Source organism: Pagrus pagrus (genome assembly GCF_965226575.1).
Source record: "Pagrus pagrus genome assembly, chromosome: 17".
Taxonomy (NCBI): Eukaryota; Metazoa; Chordata; class Actinopteri; order Spariformes; family Sparidae; genus Pagrus; species Pagrus pagrus.
Window position 1 is genome coordinate 4172805 of NC_140201.1, and position 23815 is coordinate 4196619.

A 23815-nucleotide genomic window follows, 5' to 3' on the forward strand; every position below is an offset into this window, starting at 1 on the left:
CCCATAGCATACAGTTTAGCCATATATATATATATATGGCTAAACTGTATGCTTTTTATGTACTTTTGTATGTGTATGTACTTTTACTTGTACTTTTAACACTTAAATACATTTACTGCAACAACATTACTTTTCATTTAATATCAGCTAGCCTGCTTTTTTCTTTTTACTCAAATACACTTAACATAATATCTTTATTTTTATGTCTTTTAGGTGCAACACTGTTGTTCATTATTGCTTTCATGTACATTTCATCTACATTTTTCACCTCCTTGTTCAGGTAAATGTTTGTTGTTACCTGTCTTGTTCCTGAAATAACAACAATAACAGATTCTGATTCCCATATGTGGCTTCATGTCTGCTGCTCCTGCTAGTATAGAAACATATATGCATAATTGATCTGAAGGGGTCATACCTGCAGGACTGTAACTCTGGTTTGTTTTCCAGCTGAGCAGGTGGATCAATGCACCAGTGGCCCACAGTAACCTCTCCAGCAGCTGACACACTGAGCTGAACTCGTCTTGACCTCTTGACCTCGTGCACTGGATGCGTCTCCCTCACTCTGTTGACATGTGAGGCGTGACATGACCACGCAAGTTCTTCCCCTGCCTCGGAAAAAGTCAGCCTGCAGTGTTTTGCAATGATTCTGAGCCAATGTTCAACTGTAAGGGAGCACTAAGCCAAATCCTCCACCATCATCATGTTTTCATCCTTGCAGGGGGAGGGAGGGTTGACTACGAGGCAAAGTGGGGGGAGAAACAGACACACGCACGGGGCCTAGTCGCCACATCTTTCATGCGAAGAAGCTGTGCCGCTAAACAGTCAGTAATCTGTATTTATTTGCACGAAATATATGTGTACAACAGATTGTTTGTTTATGGCAAGGAGACTGGGATAGAGGTGGAACAACCTGTCCTGAACTGGTTTGGTGTCGTTCGCTAGCTCTCCTACGATGCATTCGGGGCTAACTAGCTTGCTAGCTAGGCGAGGTGGCTAAGTGTGGTTAGCGCCTAGCTTGTTTTGCCAACTTAACGCCAGACGTAGTATAATTTCAACAAAACGTAACGTCAGAGAGCTGTTTGCTGTGAATGTCATGCTGGTACATGTAATAAAAAACATTTATAGTGAACGATGGTTGCTAACACAAGCAGCTTAGCCTTACGATAGGCACAGACGTTGTTAGTGTTCGCTAGCAACGTGAGCTAGTCAGACGGCTAACGGTAGCATGTGTGAACAGTGGTTTGTTGCCATTTGTCTGGTCTTTATCTTTATGTCTTTCCTTCCCCGCGATGAGCCAAGATAACACAGCCAGTGTCTGCTATCAATAGACTATTTCTTTATTAATAATTAACGAAGTGTCTGTGCTCTGCGCTGTGTTGAGACGAGACAGTCCTGGCATCAGCTGAACAGCTGGCTGCTTTGCAAGTCCTGATGCAGCGTTAACGTTACACGAAATGCCAGAAATGCTTCAAATACACACATATTTCTTTCACTTAGCATAGATACAGCTCAGGTCCTCGTACTGGGCTGAGTGATACTCGTTTTGTTTGACATTTTCATGACCAAATGGACGTTATTTGGGCCACACCACAGTCTTATGCGGGGCTCTGTCTGTCTTGTGTTGGAATTTCAGCCCCGTTTTTGGTTTCCCAAAACAACTCCGGCCCGGGCCTCAGTCCGCGGTCTAGAGTTTGACAGCGGGCTGTTGGAGACGGAAGCACGTCGGGTGTGTTGCTGTCAGCCAGCCCCTCCACCATCATGGGAGACAGTAGAGGTAAGAAAACAACTGCACAGCAACATTAATGTCTAGACAACACTGCACCTGGAAACTAATGTGTATTAGCTGCAACTATACAGATTATACTTATATACATATTTGTATATAAGATCAGGACTATGAAAGATATGGGTTATGATGAAGCAATGACTAATCTAATACTTTATTAAAGATAGAGATAGATAGTGTCACAGCTCACCTAAAACTGCCTTTCTTCAAAAGCATGTATGTTTAAACCAGCCCCACAATTTCTCTAAAGCAAAGTGTGTTTTAAGATCATTTTGTTTATTTGAAATGAAGTTTCCTTTATGTCCAATTATTGTCTCTTTTCATTATGACAGACATATTGTAATGTACAGCAGGTGCTATAATAGATTTAAATGGTGCACCATTACAAAAAACAAACTCCATAAACATTAGAGGTGTGAATCTTCACCGGCCTCACGATTCGATTACGATTCAGCTGTCAACGATTCGAATGCAAAATGATTCTCGATGCGGTGCATCTCTGTGCATGGCAAGAGCTTTAATGAGGTGCTGATCACTGACAGCACACTAGAAAGTGTAAAAAGTGTTGCAGACTCTGGCTTCTTCAAGATCTTTTAGTGACGATTGTTATCAAAACGTTGCTGTGGAAAGTATGATGACCACTGTTTATGTAATGTTATCCAGAACACTTCACAGTAACATAAAATCAGTGATTTACAAGTAGATTTTCCGCAAATCTTACTATGTAACTGGACATCAATAGGCCTTACAAATGCTTATTCTGGCGCTTGGTGATGCAAATGATGGGTGGAGTTGTGCCAGTGTCAGAAGTTGATTGAGACTTGTGAGGAAAAAATACGTCAGATTAGAAATCAGGAGACATTAAAGATGTCCTCAGTGTTTGAAAGCATGACTCCTCTCATAAGTTGAGTTGATTAGTACTGCACTGGCCTCAGTGAGTTGTAGTATGTTATCTGCGTAAGCATACGGTTGATTTCTTTCCAGTGTGTTTGATGCAAGAAAAATAGATCGGACGACAACTAAGTTCACAGCCTGAAGCAGGGATGATGCAGCTCACAGCTAGCTGCAGAAGAAAGTGCCGACTAAATAAAAAACCACAGCAAAAACAAAATATTCATAAATAAAGCAACTTGCATCATAAAAATTTCAACAAATGGGAGGATGATGGAGGGTTGGTAAAATCAGCACTCTTTCCCCTTGCAAGGTGTGCCATTAGTTCCCAGCACAACACAGTAACAAAATGTACAAATCACAGTTTTAATTTACCAAAGTGAAGTTCAAGTCTGTTATTTCATGATTTAATGTTTCAGTAAATGTGACACAATAATTCCAACAGATTTAGTTCACAGAGCCAAAAAAGGATTCAATAAAACTGAAATTAATTTCATCCTCTAGATTAACACCAGTCACATAATGCATCTCTCAGGTAAACCTCATTTCAGATCGTAAGTGAAAACTGGAGACAAATGTAGAGAATAACTACGCAACCAAATCTGACCCATCATTGTTTCATGTATGATTCATGAGGCCTCAAACTCTGTGTTGTTTATATAAAGCTCTATTCTTTACACGGTGCAGTGACGATGTTTAACTGATGTGTTGAGTTTTTAGCAAAATAAGAGTTCACAATCGAGACAGCACTACAGCCGAGTTATCAGCAGGGCTCAATGTTATTGTTTTCATGCAAAGTGCATAGAAATAACACAAACCTGCAACATTTGATTGGCATCACAGGAAAAATAGACTCCATGATCCCAGACAGACAAACCAGCCGTTTCTCTTGTAAAAATAAAACTTAAAGCTGCAGTAAGAACAGAAACCAGCGAGGCTGCTTATTATTTATAAAAACATGTTGTTAAACTCGGGACTGACCGATACATTCAACAAATTATTGTTTGTGTGTCAGGTTTTATTTGTTCCAGCTGCTTATTATTATTTTTACAGTTGTTATTTAGTGGATAATTGAACTACCATATTTGTGTTTGAATCTGAGAATAAAATTAAAATGGTCCCATTTAAAGAAACTGCATCACCTCTGTTGATTAGCTCAGCCATTTTTGTTCCACATTATTTTTTCTAATTATTGCGTTACTACTATTTACATATTCTCTTCTTGCCATCTCTTATCAGATTCTCGCAGCCCAGACAGCTCGTCTGTCTCCTCCCCTCCATCGGGCCAGCGCTCGCCTCCGCTGGTTCCCTCAGCTGCAGCGTCTATGACCTCCCTGCCTCCCGTCACCACCACAGGGGTCAACAGCCCCATCAGTAGCATTGGCTCCCCCTTTTCTGTCATCAGCTCTTCTTTGGGCTCGCCGTGCCTACCTGGCACGCCGTCAGTTGGTTATGGCCCCATTAGCAGCCCGCAGGTAAGAGAGGATACAGTAAATGCACATCTCAGGACGTATAGATCATGAACATGCTGTATATTTCTGTCCATGCAGTTGTTGTCCTGTTCTGTCACAGGTCAGACTGTCATTATAGTTTCAAGATTCAGCAGCTGTGTAGGAGCAATAGTGTGAAGAAGATTATTCTATTTTTTCAATATTTTTAGGCCAGAGAAAATATAAAGTTCAAAAACTAATTTTTACATTTTAAAACAAAAATCTATCTGGTTATAACTTTGAAAAGAAGTCACATATTTTTTTACCTTTGCTAAGATGGTCCTGATCGCAACTTGTTTCAATATTATATTTAATTTGAATGCATATCTGACATACGTCAAACAGATTCCTGTCTCTGTTTCAATATTTTGTAATTCATTGCCATATTGTTGATAAAATGGCTGTCATACTTTACCATGAGGCCATGAATACATTGCTACAGATCTAGCTTTTCCTCCCACTCTTCTGTCTCTATGGTCCCTTTAACACGGAGAGCCCACTATACTACCATAAAGAAGACATGTCATTACACTGGCTTTGCTTTTGGCATAACTCCATGACACAGTGATGTATAACACAACAGCGTCTGCCTCTAGTGTGGCTCCCAGCATGCCGGCTCACCGTTTTCACACAGACGTCAATTTGACTCTGTTATTAGCTCCGCTGTCAGCTAAAAAGTGGAAAAATAATGCCGCCCCCCGTCTGTGTTTTATACAGAACAATGAAGCAGAATAATGACACAACGCTCCTGCATCGAATAAAGGGAGCCACTGTTTGCCTCGATGTTTACCTGCCAGATGCTATGAGTTTTGTTCTTCAGTCCTTATCTTCTCTGTTCTTGCAAGAGTGATACAAGAGACGAGAGGAGACGAGACATGGTTTAGATAGAGGGAGGGACTGATAAAAGTTAAAACAATGGCTACAGACTGGACTCTCACTGTGACCTTGTGTTTTTTGTGGTCTTGGTTACAATGTTAATCCTTTACATTCTTACATTACTAGAAGGGGCATCATTAAATTCACCTAAAAGAAAACCTTGTCGTCGTTGTATTCACTCTCTCCTCTCTTGTTCTGTCAGATCAACTCAACAGTGTCCATGTCCGGGCTGCATGCAGTGAGCAGCTCCGACGATGTGAAACCTCCGTTGGGCTTGAAGCAGCTTTCGCCCCACAGCCCAGGGCCGATGCTTTCCCAAAAACGCCTGTGTTCCATCTGTGGAGACAGATCCTCTGGTGACAAGACACCTTCAATACAACTCTCATTTTCTGTGCTTCGCCTTTGAGTTATTGCAAAACAGTCTAAACAATTCAGAGGCCCTGAGATTCTTTAAAATGTCAACCTTGAAACATTTTGTCATCCCTTTTGTTTTATTTCTTTTCCTTCCCACGTCCTCCAGGTAAACACTACGGTGTCTACAGCTGTGAGGGCTGTAAAGGCTTCTTCAAGCGGACAGTGCGCAAAGACCTGACCTACACCTGTCGGGACAACAAAGACTGTATGGTGGATAAGAGGCAGAGGAACCGCTGCCAGTATTGTCGCTACCAGAAGTGCCTGGCCATGGGCATGAAGAGAGAAGGTGAGCAAGCAGGGGCACTTCAGCACACCCTGTACATGGCTGGTTTTCAGCCCCTTCTGCTCATGACCCATAAAAATGAGGCCGTTTCACCTTTTCACACATACAGTTCTAGGTTAAAATGGACAAAAAACATTTCCAAGCAAAGATTCAAGATCATTTTAATTGATAAATTATTTAAAGCAAAACACATTATGTATTGTCCACTCAAAATCCGGTTTCAAGAGTATCCAACAGTAGACTTGTACCCTTGTAACTCTCATCAGTGATGATATTGATCGATCTTCTTTTCCAGAGCTGGAAGAAATTAGTCTCCTTTAAATGTGGCATATTTACTGTCTTGGACTGACACTACTAATAAAGAACTCACTTGTCATATTTATAAAAAAGAAAATCTAAAGTTTTGCCAACTTCACTTCACAAGCTCCCACAAATACTTCGGCTCTTTCCCAGCTCAACAGTTTGCTCTTGTTCAAACTCGACACATCAATGCTGGATACATCATTAAGGGTCTCCCTTTCCAAAGGCCCCCCTCAGATACGTTTGAGAAATGGCAGCCTTCGTTTGCCCCAAAATGGAGGACACGAGTATATATTAGGGTTGCACCGGTATACCAGTTTCAAGGTATACCGAGGTATGAGAACTGACAGTTATAGTACCACGTGCATTTGTTCATTTACGATATTAAATTCTACCATATTAGTTTTATTTCAAGAAATATTTTAGAAGTTTATATCAACTTTCACGTCTGTCAGGACATAATATTTTGGAAAATTATAATAAAATGTTCGTTTAACCAAAAAATGCTTCTGTTTTTATTACTGTAAGGGTTGTTTTAACTGATGATAATAATAATAATTGTGTATAAAAGCATTTACCGTGAAACTGTGATGTTTTCTGAGACGTATCATTAAAAACCTCATACTGTTGCAACCCTAGTGCATACTTTGTGTCCCTCTGTAATCTATAACGTAAGAACCTAGACGATATACCCCGTCCTTTTGAGTTTTTGTCTTTCTTTTTTTGGTATCAAGTCCCCATTGCTTCCACAGTGATTCAGTAAAACAAACCATGAAGAAGTCAGAGGGGTTAAATACTTTGTGGGTGCTGTGTTATGGTTGAGGTGATCCTTGTGAACTTGTAGTCTGGAAGTAACAGGTAACTTTGTCATATGTACCAGGTGTTTGTCTTCAGGTGGCCATCAGTTACAGGTAAATGTCTCCCATACTTGCACCCATTAAAGCAGAAACTCCACCGTTTGGTCTTCTAAACAGCTGTTAAACTGTCTTACTTTTAATCATATCCCCAGATTTTGAAATTAAACATCAAACTTTCAGTCTTGAATTGCCAGAGTTTGTGAAATACTCAAAGTTCTTTATATTAAAAGGAAACACTTTTACAAACTACCACTGATCTCTGTGCATCATACCAATGTCAAATTAACACAGAAACTCACGTTAAATCCGTTTTCAGCCAGTCAGTCTGAGATTATCTGCAGATAAGTAGAGTTGTGCCGTGTACAGGTGGTAAGACCTAACTGCACTGCCTACTGTGCTTTCTCATATTGGATTAGTAGAGAAGGACTTCATTAAGATGCTTCATTCATCGCAGATTAATCACAACTTTTATTAACTTTATGTTTGTGAAGATGCTGAGATGTGTGGTCACTGTTGTTTCTATATTGATCACTGTGATCATGGAGTATAAAACTAACGCAAATGAAAGGAACGCTCAAGGCAGCTGCGCTCTCTACTGTAATATGCCCCAACCTGTAAATCCTTAGCATAATGTAATTGAGATTTAATACCTAATCTATAATTAGTAGTTAATGCATCACAGAATGATGGTATCAGTGTTGACATTTTTCCTGTGCATTTTCACTGAGAGCCTCAGTAATATTTGTACAACAGGGGATAGAAAGAACGAGTACAGAGTGGTAGAGAGGGAGATGGGGGTGGGTAAGCCTTGTAAACACTAACCCCCTTTCCCCCTCTCTTCCTCTTTTTGTTTCCTCTCGTTCTCTCTCTCCCCCCCTCCCTCCTTCTGTAGTGGCCAAGATGAACGACAGATGTAAGGAGAAGAGGGAGGGAGGGGTGTGTGTCTGTGTCTGTATGAGTGAGCAAGAAGCAGAGAGATATTACATTGCATATCTATGAGAAGGAGCTAGTTTGAAATGTTATGCCGTAGTTTGCTCCCAGTGCTCCGAGGTGGACCTGTGCCAGCCTTGAATCACTTCCCCATATTTATTTTTTTTTTTTTAACCTTTATAGGTCTCTGTAGGGTTTTCTGACTTTGCACACTCCTTTTAATCATCATCCTACGTTACTATAAAGTTATTTATTCTTGGGTGCTGCCCAGATTCATAGTTCTGACAGTCCGCCACAGAGCAGATTCACTTTTTTACAGGAACTTTAAAAACTTTTTTGTTAAAGGATACTTTGATGTCTTCACTTCCAAAGTGGCTGCTCTACGTGAGATGCCCACTTTTCAACATTTTTGCCAACTGGCACTCCTTTTCTTTATCTATCAAATACAGACACTGACAAATGGAGATCGATGATATTAAGTAGATTAAAATCAGTTTTTCCAAACTCTTGATTTTCTTTGAGAATAAGTGCACATACTAGGATTCAAACTTAAGGCACGTTCATTAATCTATCTCATATCTGTCTAAAGTGACATCCTCAAATTGCTTCAAAGACTCTTCATTTACTAACAAAAATGCCACCAAACAGCAGCAAATCCTTCCATTTTGCAAGCTGGGATCAACAAATTGTTAACATTTTCTGCGATTCAACAAATGGTCAACCAATAAAAACAAAAACACACATAAGAAATGTGGTAATACAGTGCTGTTTGTACGTATTTAGACAGTGAAACTTTCTGTCGTGTGATGCAGCGATCAGTTTGGATGTTTTATGGTGGTTATGTTTGTATTTGGTGAACAGTGTACGACTCTTATAATTTTTTTTTATTCCTATCCTCCCCATTTTTAGGATGATGTAGTCAGTGATCTTAAACATACAACTAAAGCAACAACATTTGTAGGGCTACAGCAGGATGTTCTTGACGGACCAAGCCAGTCACATAACCACAGTCTACTGTCAACAGTCTTTGACTGCTCAGGACTTGTAACCAAAATATCGAGCATGCTGACTTTAATTTTGTTTATACAATTTGTCCAATTATCTTTGTAGTGTCGTGTATACAATGCACCATCCACTACACTGAAATGGATAAAGCTTTCCAACACAATCTGAATCAGGTTTACTGCTGAGTAGGTTCTCGTATACAAGTGATTTGCTTTGGTATCCACACTTTGTTAGATGACAGCTTCTTTAGAGCCTCAAGAAGAGGGAAAATGTTTGTCAGTATGATTGGACGGTTGTATTCATTGGTTTAACATGCACTTAAATGAACCTGACTGGGGTCGTCTTTCTGCAGTAACCTGATTTCTCGAATTTCTTAACAACGAGAATCCTAGTTTTCTTAATCTGGATAAGGGACTAAGAGAAAAAAAGATTTCCTCACAGTGAAAGTTAATTCTGGGCAAAATGCCATCTCTCAGAATACAAACCTGAATGTCACTTTGAAGCAATTACTATTATATAATAGTAATAATATATGTTTATGCGTAATATGTATATATTTCTGCTTTGTTAGAGGGCCTGAAAGAAGTATGAAAGACCGTATGAGAGACTCTGAATTTATCATGAACTGTACATATCTCTGTCTCTTTTCTTTCCCACTGTTTTGTACATTTCTTTTCATTTATCTTGTCTTACTCTTGTATCTTGTTTTGTATGCCAATCACTTCACATACCATTCATTTTCACTCATTTCTCTCTGTCTTTATCCACACATCTCCAATTGTTTTTCTCTCACTTTTTCCATTCTGATGTCTGGTGGAGCATGTGTCTGTACATTTATTTTTCCACTACATTTCATTCTCTTCTTTTCCTGTGCTCTTCTTTAATTGTCGTATGTTCTCTACCATTGCCTGTCTGGCCAAACCATCTGCTTCTCTATTCCTGTCCATTCATTTGTATTTCGACCTTTCCTGTTTCTCTGTCATGTAACCCATCCTTCGCACCCACATTTGCTTCTCTCTGCTATTCCTAATCTTCCTTCCTTCCTCTCCTTTCTTGTCCTTCATTGTTTTCTTCTGTGTTCCCTTCTGTCAACCCCAATCCCCCATCCTACAGCTGTCCAAGAGGAGCGACAGAGGAACAAGGAACGAGAAGGCGAGGTCGAGTCGACTAGTGCAGTGAACGAGGAGATGCCAGTAGAGAAGATTTTGGAAGCAGAGATGGCTGTCGAGCAAAAGACGGAGCTTCATGCTGATGGAAGTTCAGGCGGCAGCTCTGTGAGTAGTCTGGTGGAAATACGCTACAATCTGTGTTTCTTTGTGATTTCTCACATTCAAAATTATTACCAAATTAAGCTTTAGATGTAAATATTGAACGTATGCAATGATCTCCACTTTATGTATTTGTTGAGTATATTCAAATATATAATTGAGCTTATGTTAATACAACAACTGCAGGTACAGTTCAGCAATCCTCACAGGTTGTTGTTGGTATGATTAATATGATATTTGAAGAAGAAATAATCAATAATCCTCTAAATCTGCTTTCTTCAGCCCAACGACCCTGTCACCAACATCTGTCAGGCAGCAGACAAGCAGCTCTTTACCCTGGTGGAGTGGGCCAAGAGGATCCCTCACTTCTCTGAACTGCCCCTGGACGACCAGGTTATCTTGCTCCGTGCAGGTGAGATCTCAATCTGAAGGTTTAACAGGGTTAATTTCAAAGTTTTGTGTCCATAGTCAGTGTATTAGACAGCAGTGTCGGCATGGAAGCTATACATTTGACTGCTGTGGACAGGGGCACAAGCAAAATGTATTTTAGCCACCTAACAAAAGGGCCATCTTAGTGTTCAGACTTCAGTTTAAGTGTACGCTGTTTAGAATTAATTGTAGAATATATACCCCCTTATAATACAATTGTGTTTTCTTGGTGTCATGCAAGTGCGGTCAAAAATTAGCCAACTTCAACACCACACTCCCAGCCCTCAGAATTTGAAAATAATGAAATTGGTTTGATACAAACTTTTTCTGTGGTTCTTGACGGTGGCTTCAGAGTTTTAACTTGTCCTTCTGCAACATGACAATTAAAGGGAAAGTAGTTGGGGTGTAATGTCTGTCAGACAACTCCTAATACAGCATTTGTTATTCGTCAGGTTGCAGAAAACATTGGACACTCTTAAACATTACACACAACTGCAGTTTTAAATCAACACCTCTCCTACACTTGAGAATCAGAGAAATTACATTCACAAGTTGACAGTCTTTTTTCTAGGAATTGTCAGCAGGTGTTTAGTGAGAATATCATTGATAAATTAACACTAGGAACATTCACTTAAACTGTACAATATTTAGACGTTAAGATTCTCCAGAAATATTGACACCACACCTCCGACACCAACAGGCTGGAATGAACTCCTGATTGCATCGTTCTCCCATCGCTCCATCTCGGTGAAGGACGGGATTTTGCTGGCCACCGGCCTGCATGTCCACAGGAACAGTGCTCACAGTGCAGGCGTTGGAGCCATCTTTGACAGGTAATACATAGATACATGTATGCACAAACAGTATCACTCTGACGGACTTGCCGCATTAGTGTTTTCCCCAGCATTCAGAAAGTTTTGGTGGCTGACCCAACTGGAGAGGAAATGCCCCAAAAAATAAAGTGTTCACTGGAGAGTTTTAGCATTCTGTGATATCAGTGATTTTTAAAAGCCACTCCAGATGCCAATTAAATTCACCTGATTCATGTAAATCCACGCCGATCCTGAAAGCTGGAGGAAGAAAGAAAGAAGACTTTATCATCCACGTGGATTTCTTTGGCCCTGATGGTTTATTTTTATATTCTAATCAAAGATATTATTCAGGTTTAGCTGGAATAGTGACTGTGGTAAAAGTTTAAGATTCTGTGTCTTCATCTTTGGTTGGCTGCAGCTGCTGTGTTCTGCGTTGGCTGTGATTGGCTGAGAGACTTTGCTTCTATAGTATTGCCTGTAGGGTGACAGCGCATGCCGAGGTGGCTGGTGACTAATGCTTACCCATAGACATGCATGCGCTCATGCGCACCATACACACACACACTCAGTGGCATAGCACCTATTGCAGAGTTTGATAATGTGTTAACAGCTGGCAAATGTACAATACTAACATGTGAACACAAAAATAAAACAAAAAGTTGTAGAGGCCATGGGACTATATTATTTGTTTACACTTTCTTTCCGGCCCACCTATAATAATTGTTTTGTGATATCATGTTGACATCAAAACCTCACAACAGAAACCTTCTGATACTACTCCTTTTCTTTATCTCCCTCCTACAGTTGTCTTTTTTATAAATTAATGAGTAAATACACCTTTAAATTTTCTACAACAAACTAAATCAGAGCAGTATTTTAGGCTACAATATGGCACTTGGTATTTATGGTATATAAGTTCAGAGAATATTCAAGGTCCAAGACGAAACTGACGGCAGGATTACAAATATGTCTGTGACTTCAGCACCACGGACAGCACCATTGATTTATCAATACACAGTAGGGTTGGGCCGATGAACGATGCCGTCATCCATCGGCGAAGGCTGACAGCCATCGACTGCTAATCCCTGACCATCGCAAACATAGTGATTCAAAAGGCTCCCCGCCAGAGAGCACAATCAAGTGGCGTGTCTCCTCAGAGTTGCTGTAGGGCAAGAGTTGTTGTTTGTGATATGTGGGGAGAGGAAATGAAAAGAAGCATGTTGCTTCTCAGTGCACTAATATGACATCTCCATGTCCCATTTATAAATTTCTTATTAAACCAGCTCAGTTAGGTGAACCCAAGACTTTTCCCACGGGCCGCTGTTTCTCTTAGTCATGCCGTTTGTATACACCGTTACTTCCTTGGCTAGTTGGCCAACCTTGTTTTATGCATATGAGGCTGAATAAAGCCAAGTTACTGACATGTGGTGCGGAGACTAGGACGTTTTTAAACCTGGCACAGGGGTGTATGCCGTTGGTAACAGGAGATAGTTTCCTCTGCAGGGCGAGGCAGCTGGAGATTCATGTCAGAACAACGGTGGGAAACAGCGGCGGCTACAGTGGTGAGCTAATACGCAACTGCTGCCTTACGACAACACTGAGGGGACACGCTGCCTCTGATTCATAAACAATGATGTTATCATCCATCACAACGTTCCACTGTAGACATCATCATAAATAGTAACGGTCATGGCCATAGATTCTAACTACTATAAACTTCAGTCAGCTAAAGGATCAATGAGTCAGGCAGAGTAAACTATCATATTCAACTAAACAACCCCATCTGCCCCTGTACTCTCTGCTCCTAGGAATGGAGATTGAATTACATACATATTATTGTTCTTTATGTGGTTCTATATCAATCCAGAGTCATGCACATTTTTATCTCAAAGAAGCTTTTAAGTTTGAGATCCCAAAATACTTGTCACAATATCGCTGGAAAATAAAATATAAACATAAAAACAGCCTCATCAGTTGTTATCTCAAATTACAATTAGATGTTTTTGACATTTCACTGGAAACCTACAATTGGATAACTCGAATACAAAAATTATATTTGGTTGAAATGTGCGATAAGTATACGTTTCAGGATAAAACACATTTTCAGTTAATAAATAGTTGACCACGTGGAAAGGCCTATTTCCTTGACAAATTAAACTTGTGGCAAAAATATAAAACAGTTACACATAATAATGTTAAGTACATGTTCTGCGTCACTTTCACTCTCCTCCGTGTCTGTTTGTGTTGCCCTCATACAGTTTTCCTTCCTGCATCCATGCTGTGCAGAAGAAAGCAAAGCATCATCCAAATCATGAAAATATTGCCATTAAAACTGCGATTTGGATCACAATGAAATACCTAAATCACTTTAAAAAAAACTCTATCTTTTATGTTCAATCCAAACTACATCAGGGTGTCAGTTCACTGTTAATTACACAGAAATTACATTGTTAGAGAGGGTTATTGTTGCTTAGAAAAAAGGTTTAAAGCAATCTGACATGGCAAATGGCTAGATGATTTTCTTCTGATACTTATTAATATTCTCATAGCACTGCTCTCTTCTTGCAGCAGGCTTTTGTTTCAGCTTCGCACCAGCATCTGTTTGAAACTACTATATCATATTTTATACAGGAGGATGCAAATGATAAAATATCTCACTATATCTTAATACTTCTTGTTTTATTGGCTCAGAAGTGCAAAAGACAGCAAGCTCTAACAAAACAACTGAACAAACTGCTTTTTGCAGAGAACACAACAGAAAAACATGGCATTTCACAGCACAAATTGACAAAAGAAAAAACTCAAAAAGTCATTTTGCAAACTTGAAAAGGTGGGTACCTACTATTTTGTGTCTCTAAGCGGGGGGTTTGTCTTTTCGACCCATGTATCCCCAAATCCATGAGCGAAGGAAGTGTGACAACCTGTAACAGGTGCACACAGCAGAAGAAAAGAGCACGTGTTGCCTCTTTATCTACATATTCTTGTTATTTCAGTGACACTGTTGCCATCCAATAAATTACAAGAACGACAAAGATAGTAGGCACTTCTCTTTATAGGTTGTTGTGTTTTTTGAAATGTTTTGTTTTCTGTTTTGTTCATTAACAAGTTGTTGATTTCTGTTTTGTTGGTTATTTTTTGTGTTAATTAGTTTTTTAAATGTTGTATTTTGCACTCCAAGCCTCTAATTTTCACACAATAGGTTCAGTTCTCTGAAACCTGCTTGAAGTCCAACTGAAAGCACATCTAGTCGTCCCGTTTGTGTTTTTTTACACTTATCATTATTAAAAGGAAGAAAAAAGGGATTTTGTGTTCCACTGTAGGACAAATTAAACAAACTTACATCCTTGTAGCTTACACGTCACAAGCGTTGTAAATGATATTGACGAGTAAAGAACATACCGGCGTCTAACTGGACCAAAGTGTTCACTGGTACATTTACATGTGCAGCAGCTGAATAGCTATCAATCCCACAAACTGACGTCATCACAGCACTTTTACTCCGACCCATAACCGTCTGCTCTGCCTATGAAATGACACTTACATTACTGCTGTATGCAGGATTTATAAAATAAAGTCACCATCTGCATAGACAGATATTTACAGAGCAGTCATGTAGTCTGTAGCAGACAAAAACATTATTTCAGTTGGACTTAAAGTTAATTTTCATGATGCATTGACACATTGACAGCTTAACAAAGGTCGAGGGTCTAGTTTTTCACTTGTGAACAGTTTCATGTGTACTAATGGTTTTCTGCTGTTACACATTCACTCATAAGATTTATCATAACCTCCTTTTTGCTTATTTTAATACATGTGAATATAGTTGTGTCTTAAGTAAGACTGCAGTGTTAGGGTGCAGGTGCAAGATAAATCAAACTGAGTCCAGACACAAAAAATGTCAACAAACCCCAAGCATAGTATTTAAAAACAGTTTTAAACATATCAGAAAATAGTTTATAAATCATGTGTAAACACGCTGTACAGCTGAAGGGATCAGATAACAGACAATATTCTGTAATAACAATGTAACTGTGTAATAACATTGTAATAACACATTGTGATTGAATACACAGGGCGCACAATGCTGAGGTTGGGGCCATATTTGACAGGTAATTACGCCACTACACACAACACTTTTCTTAAACCCCTCCTCTTGACTCAGCATTGAGAAAAACACAGGCCCAGAGCTAAAAGGTTGATGCTTCAGGCTTTTCAGCAGCTTTGCAGAAGCCAGCAGGTTTTCGCTTCGAGATATTATTCAGAACGACATCCACTCACAATCATTTGACTCAATCAGGTTTAGATGATGATTTACTGTTGAGCCTTCAGGAATTGGTGATGGGCCACTTCAGTGATACTCTGTCCGTGATGGAAAGCTCGAATTATACATCAATGACATACACTCTGGGTCTACACCAAGGGCACCCCAGCTTTCCTCTCAAACAAATATCAATAAAACTGTTATGCACTAAAATGTGAGTGTGTGTTTGGGGTTAGAGAGTTAAAATATGTGTTTAGCCTCTGAACCCTGACTGCCATATGTCTCCAGAGTCAACATCTGATGGTCACCTACACACCGTTTTCACAACAACTTTCACACATTTGCTAGCACAACTAATATTGAGACAAGCAAACACTAAATTATTAAGTAGGAAAAAACAAAAACCAGCACCAGCCGCAGCCAGAACCTACCACCATTTGGTGGCAGCAGTCGCCACTCTGGCCAGTTGTAAGGAGTGTTTTTTCTTGCCCCTGCAGAACCAGCAGTTCAGCCATTCACTAAGTAGTTTGGATTTAAAGTCATTACATTGAGAAGAAACCATAAATAACAGTGTGATTATTGAGTCTGGCCCCTCTCTGTTGTTGTTACTCTCATTCCCTCCCTTTCCTCTTGTCTCTGGGATTACCCTCCTCTCCTCTCCTCTCCTCCCCTCCTCTCCTCCTCTTCTCTCCTCCTCTCCTTCTCTCTCCTCAGAGTTTTGACAGAGCTTGTAAGCAAGATGAGAGACATGCAAATGGACAAGACAGAGCTGGGCTGCCTTCGAGCCATCATCCTCTTTAACCCAGGTACACAGACACGTGGAAGGGTTAAAATCGTGGAAAATTTAATCAGAGACACCAAATAAAAATGAATAAATTCAAGAATAGCACTCAAAGTAGGTACATGTAAAAATGTTTGTAATTTCTCTATAGAAATAATGTAAATGTCTGTTTTCACCTGAAGATGCTAAGGGTTTGTCCAACCCCAGTGAGGTGGAGCTCCTGAGAGAGAGGGTGTACGCATCTCTCGAGTCTTACTGCAAACAGAAGTACCCCGATCAGCAGGGCAGGTACGCTGTAACACACAGACATACTCAAATGTCAGAGGTGAGGGTCTTTGCTTTGACTGGCGGCAGTTAGATAATATTCAACACAGCCGCTTTAAAATGTCATTGCTGCACAGAACAGCTGGTTGAAGTATGGATATTATGCAGGCCACAAACAAAAGACATCTACCAGAACAAGTTCTGTTGAATCACAAATTTGCCTTCGGGAACCCTTACTCAAACATGCCACAAGGTGTTTTTAACCAGGTCTGAAACAATTTCAGTTTAATACTGATGCCACTGCTTTGATCATGGTAGTATGTTTATGCTCTTCAACTAAGCTGGCTGAAGAAGTAACACTGACTGACAGTAATACTGTCACTTTCTGGTGAGGTTTACACATACAGATTAAAAGTTGTACATTTCATTTTGACTTAGTTTTTAAAGCTAGGTGTAAATGCAGGGCAAGGTGGAACATGCCTTTCATCAGTAGACAACATTTGAGACTTTGTCAACATACTGAGCATAAATTAGGCTTTACACTGTTAGATATTATTAGATATTGTGTATGTATCCCAACCCACTTGACTCCACAACCAGCTGCAATTAGCTCCACTCTAGTAAGTTACATTTCTGCATTTCCCAGAAATCCATTTGACAACAATCTGAAGAATAATATTTTCACGCTTGATTTCAGTTGACATGATTGATAGATGATTTCTCACTCTGCTGTCCTTCTCATCCTTCCCTCTGTCCTGCAGGTTTGCAAAGCTCCTTCTGCGGCTCCCAGCACTGCGCTCCATCGGTCTGAAGTGCCTGGAGCACCTGTTCTTCTTTAAACTGATTGGTGACACGCCCATCGACACCTTCCTGATGGAGATGCTAGAAGCGCCTCACCAGCTCACCTAGAGGAGCCAGGTTCGGTCCGGTCAGGATCCGACTTACACCAGGATTACCAACAATGTCACCCCATGTTGGGTTGTTGGCTCTTCTTGTTGGGCCTCGCTTAACTGCAGCACCTGCTGGTTTTAATGTACCGGCTGTACATTTGTACACTCACACACACACACAGAAAGAAAAAAACACACATATTCCCTGTCATAGGCTAACTCTCATCACACACATACACGCAGATCTTAACTTGCATCCAAGACTTGACATAAAACTTAACTATTACACAGATGATATGGCTCTGAATTGCTAATATGCTAACACACACACACACACATTTTCAACATCTTTTCCCATATTCAGTTTTCCACCATAGGGGTTATTACGACTCAAGGAATACATCCCCCTTTTTATCACACATAAACAGTTAATGTCTTAATTTTAAGTTAGCCTTCAGTTTTCACATCTTCATCTCACAGTGGGTTTTTGCTTCTGCGTAACTGGTATTACTTCCCCTGTTTTTACTTGGGTGACTTAGTTACACTGCTAGCTGCACCTCTGTATATTATATCCATCACTAGCCAGTTAGTTATTCATGTATGGTTTTAGCTTAAAATCAGGTGCGTAGCATTTCAATCAACTGTCCTCCATAAAAAAAAAAAAAAAAATCACTTGTTATTGGCCAGGAGGTGTCCTTTTAATGGACAGGCAGAAACACCCTCCCAGTGAGTTTATCCGGTCTTGTAAACATTGAAATATTTTATGCTTTTTTTGAATATTCATGCTGAAACTTGTTTGAGTTTCTATTTTGAAGTACTGTACTCATGAAATGAGAGCTTTTTCCAAGGCATTGAAATCCAGGAAAAGGGGGTTGGGAGCACTTTGTTGAACAGAAAAACTTTGTCCCTCCCACTCTGATGCGCACAGCGGGCTTTGTAAGACAAGAAGAATGACTTGAATTTTATTTTTTTTCCTAGTTTTGATTTTATCCTTTTCTCTATTTTGGCAGTTGTTTGGTATTTTAAACCGCTTGAGGCTCACAGGAAGTACAGCTTCATGCGAGACAAAATCGTATTTGTTAGTCTTTTATCTCCCGTTCCCCCAAATCCTCCCTTTGCTGGTGGTCATTTATGCACTTTTGTGAGTTGTAACTGTGTAAATGTTCCTGTTTCCTAGAAATGACCATCTATTCTCAGACACCTAAGATGACCCTGAAGGTACTATGTGTAGGGTTTTCACATTATTGCATAATTTTTCAAGTCAGATGTGATGATTTGTTATATTACTTGTTTAATAATTGGCCACTCCCTGTACAGATGATGACCAGGTTTGGGAATTAGCACTAACCACCAGTCAAATGGTTGGAAATGTTGGCTGCATCAGGTATGTTAGTCTGTCCTAACACCCTGCTCAGCTGAATGTCAATTATACTTGATAGGTTGCTCTTTATTCCAAAAAGTCCTCGTATCACCTGTTTATCGGCCATGGCGGAGAAAAACAAAATGCTGTGTTCTTTGAACAATTCTGCTTATAACTGGTCAGCCTCTATTTCAATTGTGTGTCCTACTGTTCAGCGAGACTATTGAGTACATAAGTAACTGTGACGTTTGACCCCTCTACACAGGAATTATTGAAGTGTCCTTGTACAAGATACTGAAGTGGTCAGAGATACATTGCTTTGCATTGGAGATGCTGCACTCTGTCCCCTCTATAAAATGAGGGGCAAAAAAGCTGTTATGTGTTTTTTTTGCTACACAGTGAACAGCAGCAGAGATGAAAAATGTAAAGACAAGCAGAAATTAGCTGACGGAGGCAATCATGCAACATTTAATTTCACCTGTTAGTCAATTGGTATCACATATGGCTTGGTGATGTTTGAATTACAAAAGACCTCTTGTGTGTCATGTTACTGTAATGCAATAATGAAATAGGTTAGTCCTACATAATGGAAATCCTACACTTACTACCTGCTGCTTTGGAAACTTTATTTAGTGTATATTGGCTCAATGCTTGCCACTTTTGTACAGTAGATGTAAATAATAAAAAAAAAAACAACTACACAGGAGTCATGCGGAAACAAAGGCCTGTTCACACTCACGTGAATGTGAAATATGTGGCTCCCAAAAAAAAGCAATTCAAAGCTCTATTTTTTGCTGTTGAATCAACATTCGACATGTAACGACATCACTATTAAATTGTTATTGAGCCCAGGGCCAAACCACACCTCACCGCTGCTTTTGCACCAACTTCTGCCAATGTTTCCTGTTGTTCCTGGTGATTGATTGGCTAGACTTCATTGACAACAGCACTTGACATTTACTGTGATTGAAATTTGTGGGCAAGTGCATCTGAGCATTGCAGTGAAAAGTCAAATGCAGCTACTACTGGATCAGGAGAAATACAGCAAACTATGAATTGAACCGTCTTCACACGCTCAAAGACGAGCAGTACTGGGGTACACAAAGATTTATGACCATTTTTGTTAGTAAAGTATTTAAGAGTGTTGGCGGTCTGAGGTATATTTAGCCTTCTCATTAGTCGCCAAATTTAATAGTAATTAGAAACTTACATTTTACAGTATCATTCTACAGGGAAGAGGTACAGCTGTCCTCTACCAGGTGCTAAATAACTAACATGGTCTTTGAGTTTAAGACTTGCACATTTTCATCAATGCAAACACAGTATGCAAATACACAGACAAATCAGAAAGCCATTCTCCACTCTTTCAACAGGTCTGCTCAAAATGTAATTTTCCCTCTTAGATTTCTTTTTTCTTTTTGTTATCTTATGACCCCTAACTTTATCGCAGACTCCCAACTAGAGAATATGAACACCAGCTAAGTCCTTGTACTTTTTGGCTGTGGCTGATAAGTCTTTGTATACAGCCAGTGAGTTTTGTATTGTAGAAAGCAGTTAATCTGGTGGAAGCAATGAAAGTAGCTGCTGACTTTTGGGGTCCACCAGCTACTTTGACCAGAATAAGCAATGAGCTTCCTGCCCTGCAGATAGTCCAAATACTTCTTCTCAGAGAGGATCCTTGGCCTCCCCCATGCGATGTGGACTCGGAGGCTGGCAGTTAGATGGCCTGTATGACAGGTGGTCTTGTTTAACATGTCTGTAAGTTGGTCTAACCGTAGAGTTTGGTGTTGTTTCAGTTTCTCCATCCATGCATACATATGGCCAAAAGTAGTCTCTAGATGGCCATTCATTTCCTACATGCAGAGAAAGTTCAGCCCCTTGTCCACCACTTCTTTGTCATTTTGTTGTAGGCAAAGAAAAACAAGGTGGTGGCAAGCTTGTGATTTATTTGTCAAGCACCAATATCTGCTACCATTGTCTTGTACTGTATATGCTGCAGTATGGTCTCAGTGCTTTAGTGAATTGAGTTGGTTCAGGTGGGCTAATACTAGCAGTCTGAGTTTGGAGTGAAAATGACTTTGTGGCCACAGGGCTTTAAGATCTTTGATCTGGATTAGAGCTCAGCTATCCTAAAACAGTTGGGCGGTGGAATGAAGTTTGTGAGTGAAACTCAAAATGAGTTTCTTCCCTCTTGTCTCTCAGAGAGAAGGTCGACTTTAGGACGTGTGCTTTTGTGAATAATCTCATCTTCTATTAGGTTGATATCTCAGTAACTTTCTCTGCAGGATTTTATTTTTGTAGCTTCCTCTGTTGAATGTTTAAGCCTGCTGCTACTGCATCATTTTAATAGCTAGGGATGGGAATGATCACACAATCAGTCAAGTGCGGGATAATCCACTAGTTGACGTAAAAAAATACAAGTAACATCCATGAATGACGGAGCAAACACCGATCTTTGTTGATGATACATCAAAAAGTCAAAATATGCAACTTGTGTATTCATATTGTGGTAACATTGTAAAACAATTGTCATGCAATATGTGCTTTGTGTTTCTGGTATTCGTCAATTTTAGCTTAGTCTGTTTCATAAGTCAAACTTAATTGGCAGTGACATTATGTAGAGTTCCCATCCCTCCATATAACAGCAATGCATTTAAGTTCTGCTATATCATTTTTATATTTCTTCACATTTTACTATGAGCTTAGGTCATTTAGAGGATGATAAACGGTAAACAAATAAAAAAAAGCTATACAGTCAGTGCAGGTTCTGTCTGCTAAGCCACTTTAAGCTTTGCTTGCCAGGCAGACTGTTTTAGCAAGAGCTGGTGGTTGGGTATGTCAGTTTTTTTTAGCATTTGTTATAGGGTATATGTGGCCACATGTGTATACTTTTATGCACATGTGTATGGAATCTGTATGCAGCTACACCTTTTGACTGGCAGATCCTATAGCTTTGGCTGTGATGCGCTGAGTGCTGTTAAATTGATTTGTTGAGCAACATAATGAAAGGATGCACAGAGGAAAAGAAACCAAGCTGGAGGGATGATTAACTGGCTTGTTGACCTGATGCTTCATCAACACAACCCAGCCTTCTCCCTTCCTTCACTTTGCCCTGTCTCCACTGCTTTACTTTAAACTTAACAAATGCTTTTTCACTCACCCATGTGGGCTGAAAATTACTGGGCTTAGCATTGGAATGGACTTGCAACAAAAACCTATGATTCTTGGACTGTTGTTGAAAAGGATGTGAAGCTTTTCGTGGGACAAGCATTGGAGAGCTGTAAGGAAGGGATCCGGTGCCGTGTCCCTCTTTGCTTACTTTACTTGACGGCAGAGCAGCGACGATCTGCTGGATCGCACCGCACTGCCCACAAATGTTTGTCGTTGCAACCGTGTGCACTCAAGGCAGACGCATGCTGTGACCTTTTGACTGTGTAGCAGTATTGTTGTCGCCATCTTTGTTACATTTTGAAATTACTCGCTTTTTTGAAAATAAAGAACATTGATTAATATGCTTTTTTTGAAATGGATCGCAGGCTGTGACTGAAGAATTGATCATCGTATATATAGATAAGATATCAGGGTGGCATTTTTACCTATTGACACAGGCCCCCTGGAGCCAAGGCCCATCCCATTACGATCAATGAGGCAGTGTGTGCTATGCAGCCTTGAACCCTCACTGGTTTATTTATCACTGCCAAGCTGTTTGCGGATGTGGCCGTTTGAAATGCAGGGCCACTCAGTCCCCAGTGCTTGTTTTTCATGTATGTTGTGATTATTGTGCAGTGCACTAAAGAGTGTGCGCTAACCTTGGCCTGTGTTGTGCATACTAAAGAGGGGCCCTAATAGGAATGGAATGACAGCTCGTGTGGAGAGGGGAGGATTGGTCACTGGAGGGAGAAGTAGACCAGTGTGTGGTCCCCTCTGGGTGCTCAAGCTGTGCATTGGTGCTTTTTATGGGGTCCCCCGGCCTGAAAAACGTCTGCTTTGGTTTCCAAGACACAGGGAAATGCATATATGAGTGAAATGCAAATAAGGAATGATTTAACAGGGCTGGCCTAGCCTAGCCCTAGACCTGCTCTTCTTCAGTTACATTTGGTTGGGTGTTGACTGCAACTGGCTCCACTGCAACCTGTTGTGTGTTCAGTGTGTTGGAGTTGGCTGTCGCTGGATGCTACCAGCAATAAAAACAAGACCTTCAGAATCTGCTTTAGATGATGAGGGAGAAACTGTGGCTCTGATCTTAGACAAAGATCACTAGAATCCACAGTTGTGGTTTGCAGGAGACACCTCTAAGCAGGATGTGGTTGCATTGATTGGACTTGATGGAAGGAATCAACTGAACATGATTGCTTTCTTTCAGGAGAAGGTTGTTGAGTTTTAAGATTGGAGGAATTGTGAAGGGTGTGTCAGAGAGAAAAGAAGGGCAGGGACTTAAAGAAGTCTGATCAGGTTCATTTGTTGAGAAGAAAAACAGAAACTATTTTCCAGTAGATCTAGAATCTTCCTTAATTGTTTACTCTTCACCATAAAAAAAAACATTCACACACTGTTTCTTTGTCTGGTTTCCTGTCTCCTTCTCCGACTATGCTCTTCATCTTTTGTTTATTACAAAGTATTAAACAAATACAAGAACTGTAAACTCAGAATGGAATCTGTCACTCTTATTTTTTATTTTTCTCTCTTTCTCTCGTGTCTGTTCTTTGTCCTGTTTGTATCTTATTCCATCATACATGTGGAGCTGATTGACTATTGTGTGCTTCGGGGATTGAAAGAAGAAAAAAAAAATATGAATAATTTTTTCAGTCATTAATTCTGAATCTTGTTTCTGTTTGTTGTATCATGTCCGAGTAAAGGTTTTAATACTGTACGTGAAGTGTTTTTCATTTATTATTTAAAAAGTGAAAGCATTTTATCA

General features: G+C 40.0%; 2 protein-coding genes across 9 annotated transcripts in view; both read left to right on the forward strand.

Moving 5' to 3' along the window:
- Positions 1-567: 567 nt before the first annotated feature.
- rxrba (retinoid x receptor, beta a) lies at positions 568-23767 on the forward strand. Of its 6 annotated transcripts, XM_084380306.1 has the most exons (14): positions 710-821; positions 1634-1774; positions 3917-4152; positions 5246-5399; positions 5564-5743; positions 7790-7810; positions 9946-10106; positions 10383-10512; positions 11230-11362; positions 15415-15450; positions 16317-16408; positions 16566-16671; positions 17409-17565; positions 18715-23767. In XM_084380306.1, exons 2-13 carry the CDS (start codon positions 1759-1761, stop codon positions 17554-17556), a joined length of 1413 nt encoding a protein of 470 aa, XP_084236432.1. In that variant the 5' UTR covers positions 710-821; positions 1634-1758; the 3' UTR covers positions 17557-17565; positions 18715-23767. The 6 variants fall into 6 exon arrangements, with proteins under 6 accessions (XP_084236431.1, XP_084236432.1, XP_084236430.1 ...); XM_084380305.1 differs by lacking the exon at positions 710-821 and adding an exon at positions 568-664 and having other exon boundaries at positions 17409-23767; XM_084380304.1 differs by having other exon boundaries at positions 17409-23767.
- The window catches only part of col11a2 (collagen, type XI, alpha 2), a 70543-nt gene continuing 65391 nt past the window's right edge, over positions 18664-23815 (forward strand). For 2 of the 3 annotated variants that reach the window (XM_084380293.1, XM_084380294.1), the window contains exon 1: positions 18860-18921. The gene's annotated coding sequence lies outside the window, so the exon portion shown is untranslated. Of the gene's footprint in view, positions 18756-18854; positions 18922-23815 lie in introns of those variants that run through there. The other variant, XM_084380292.1, reaches the window with a different exon arrangement.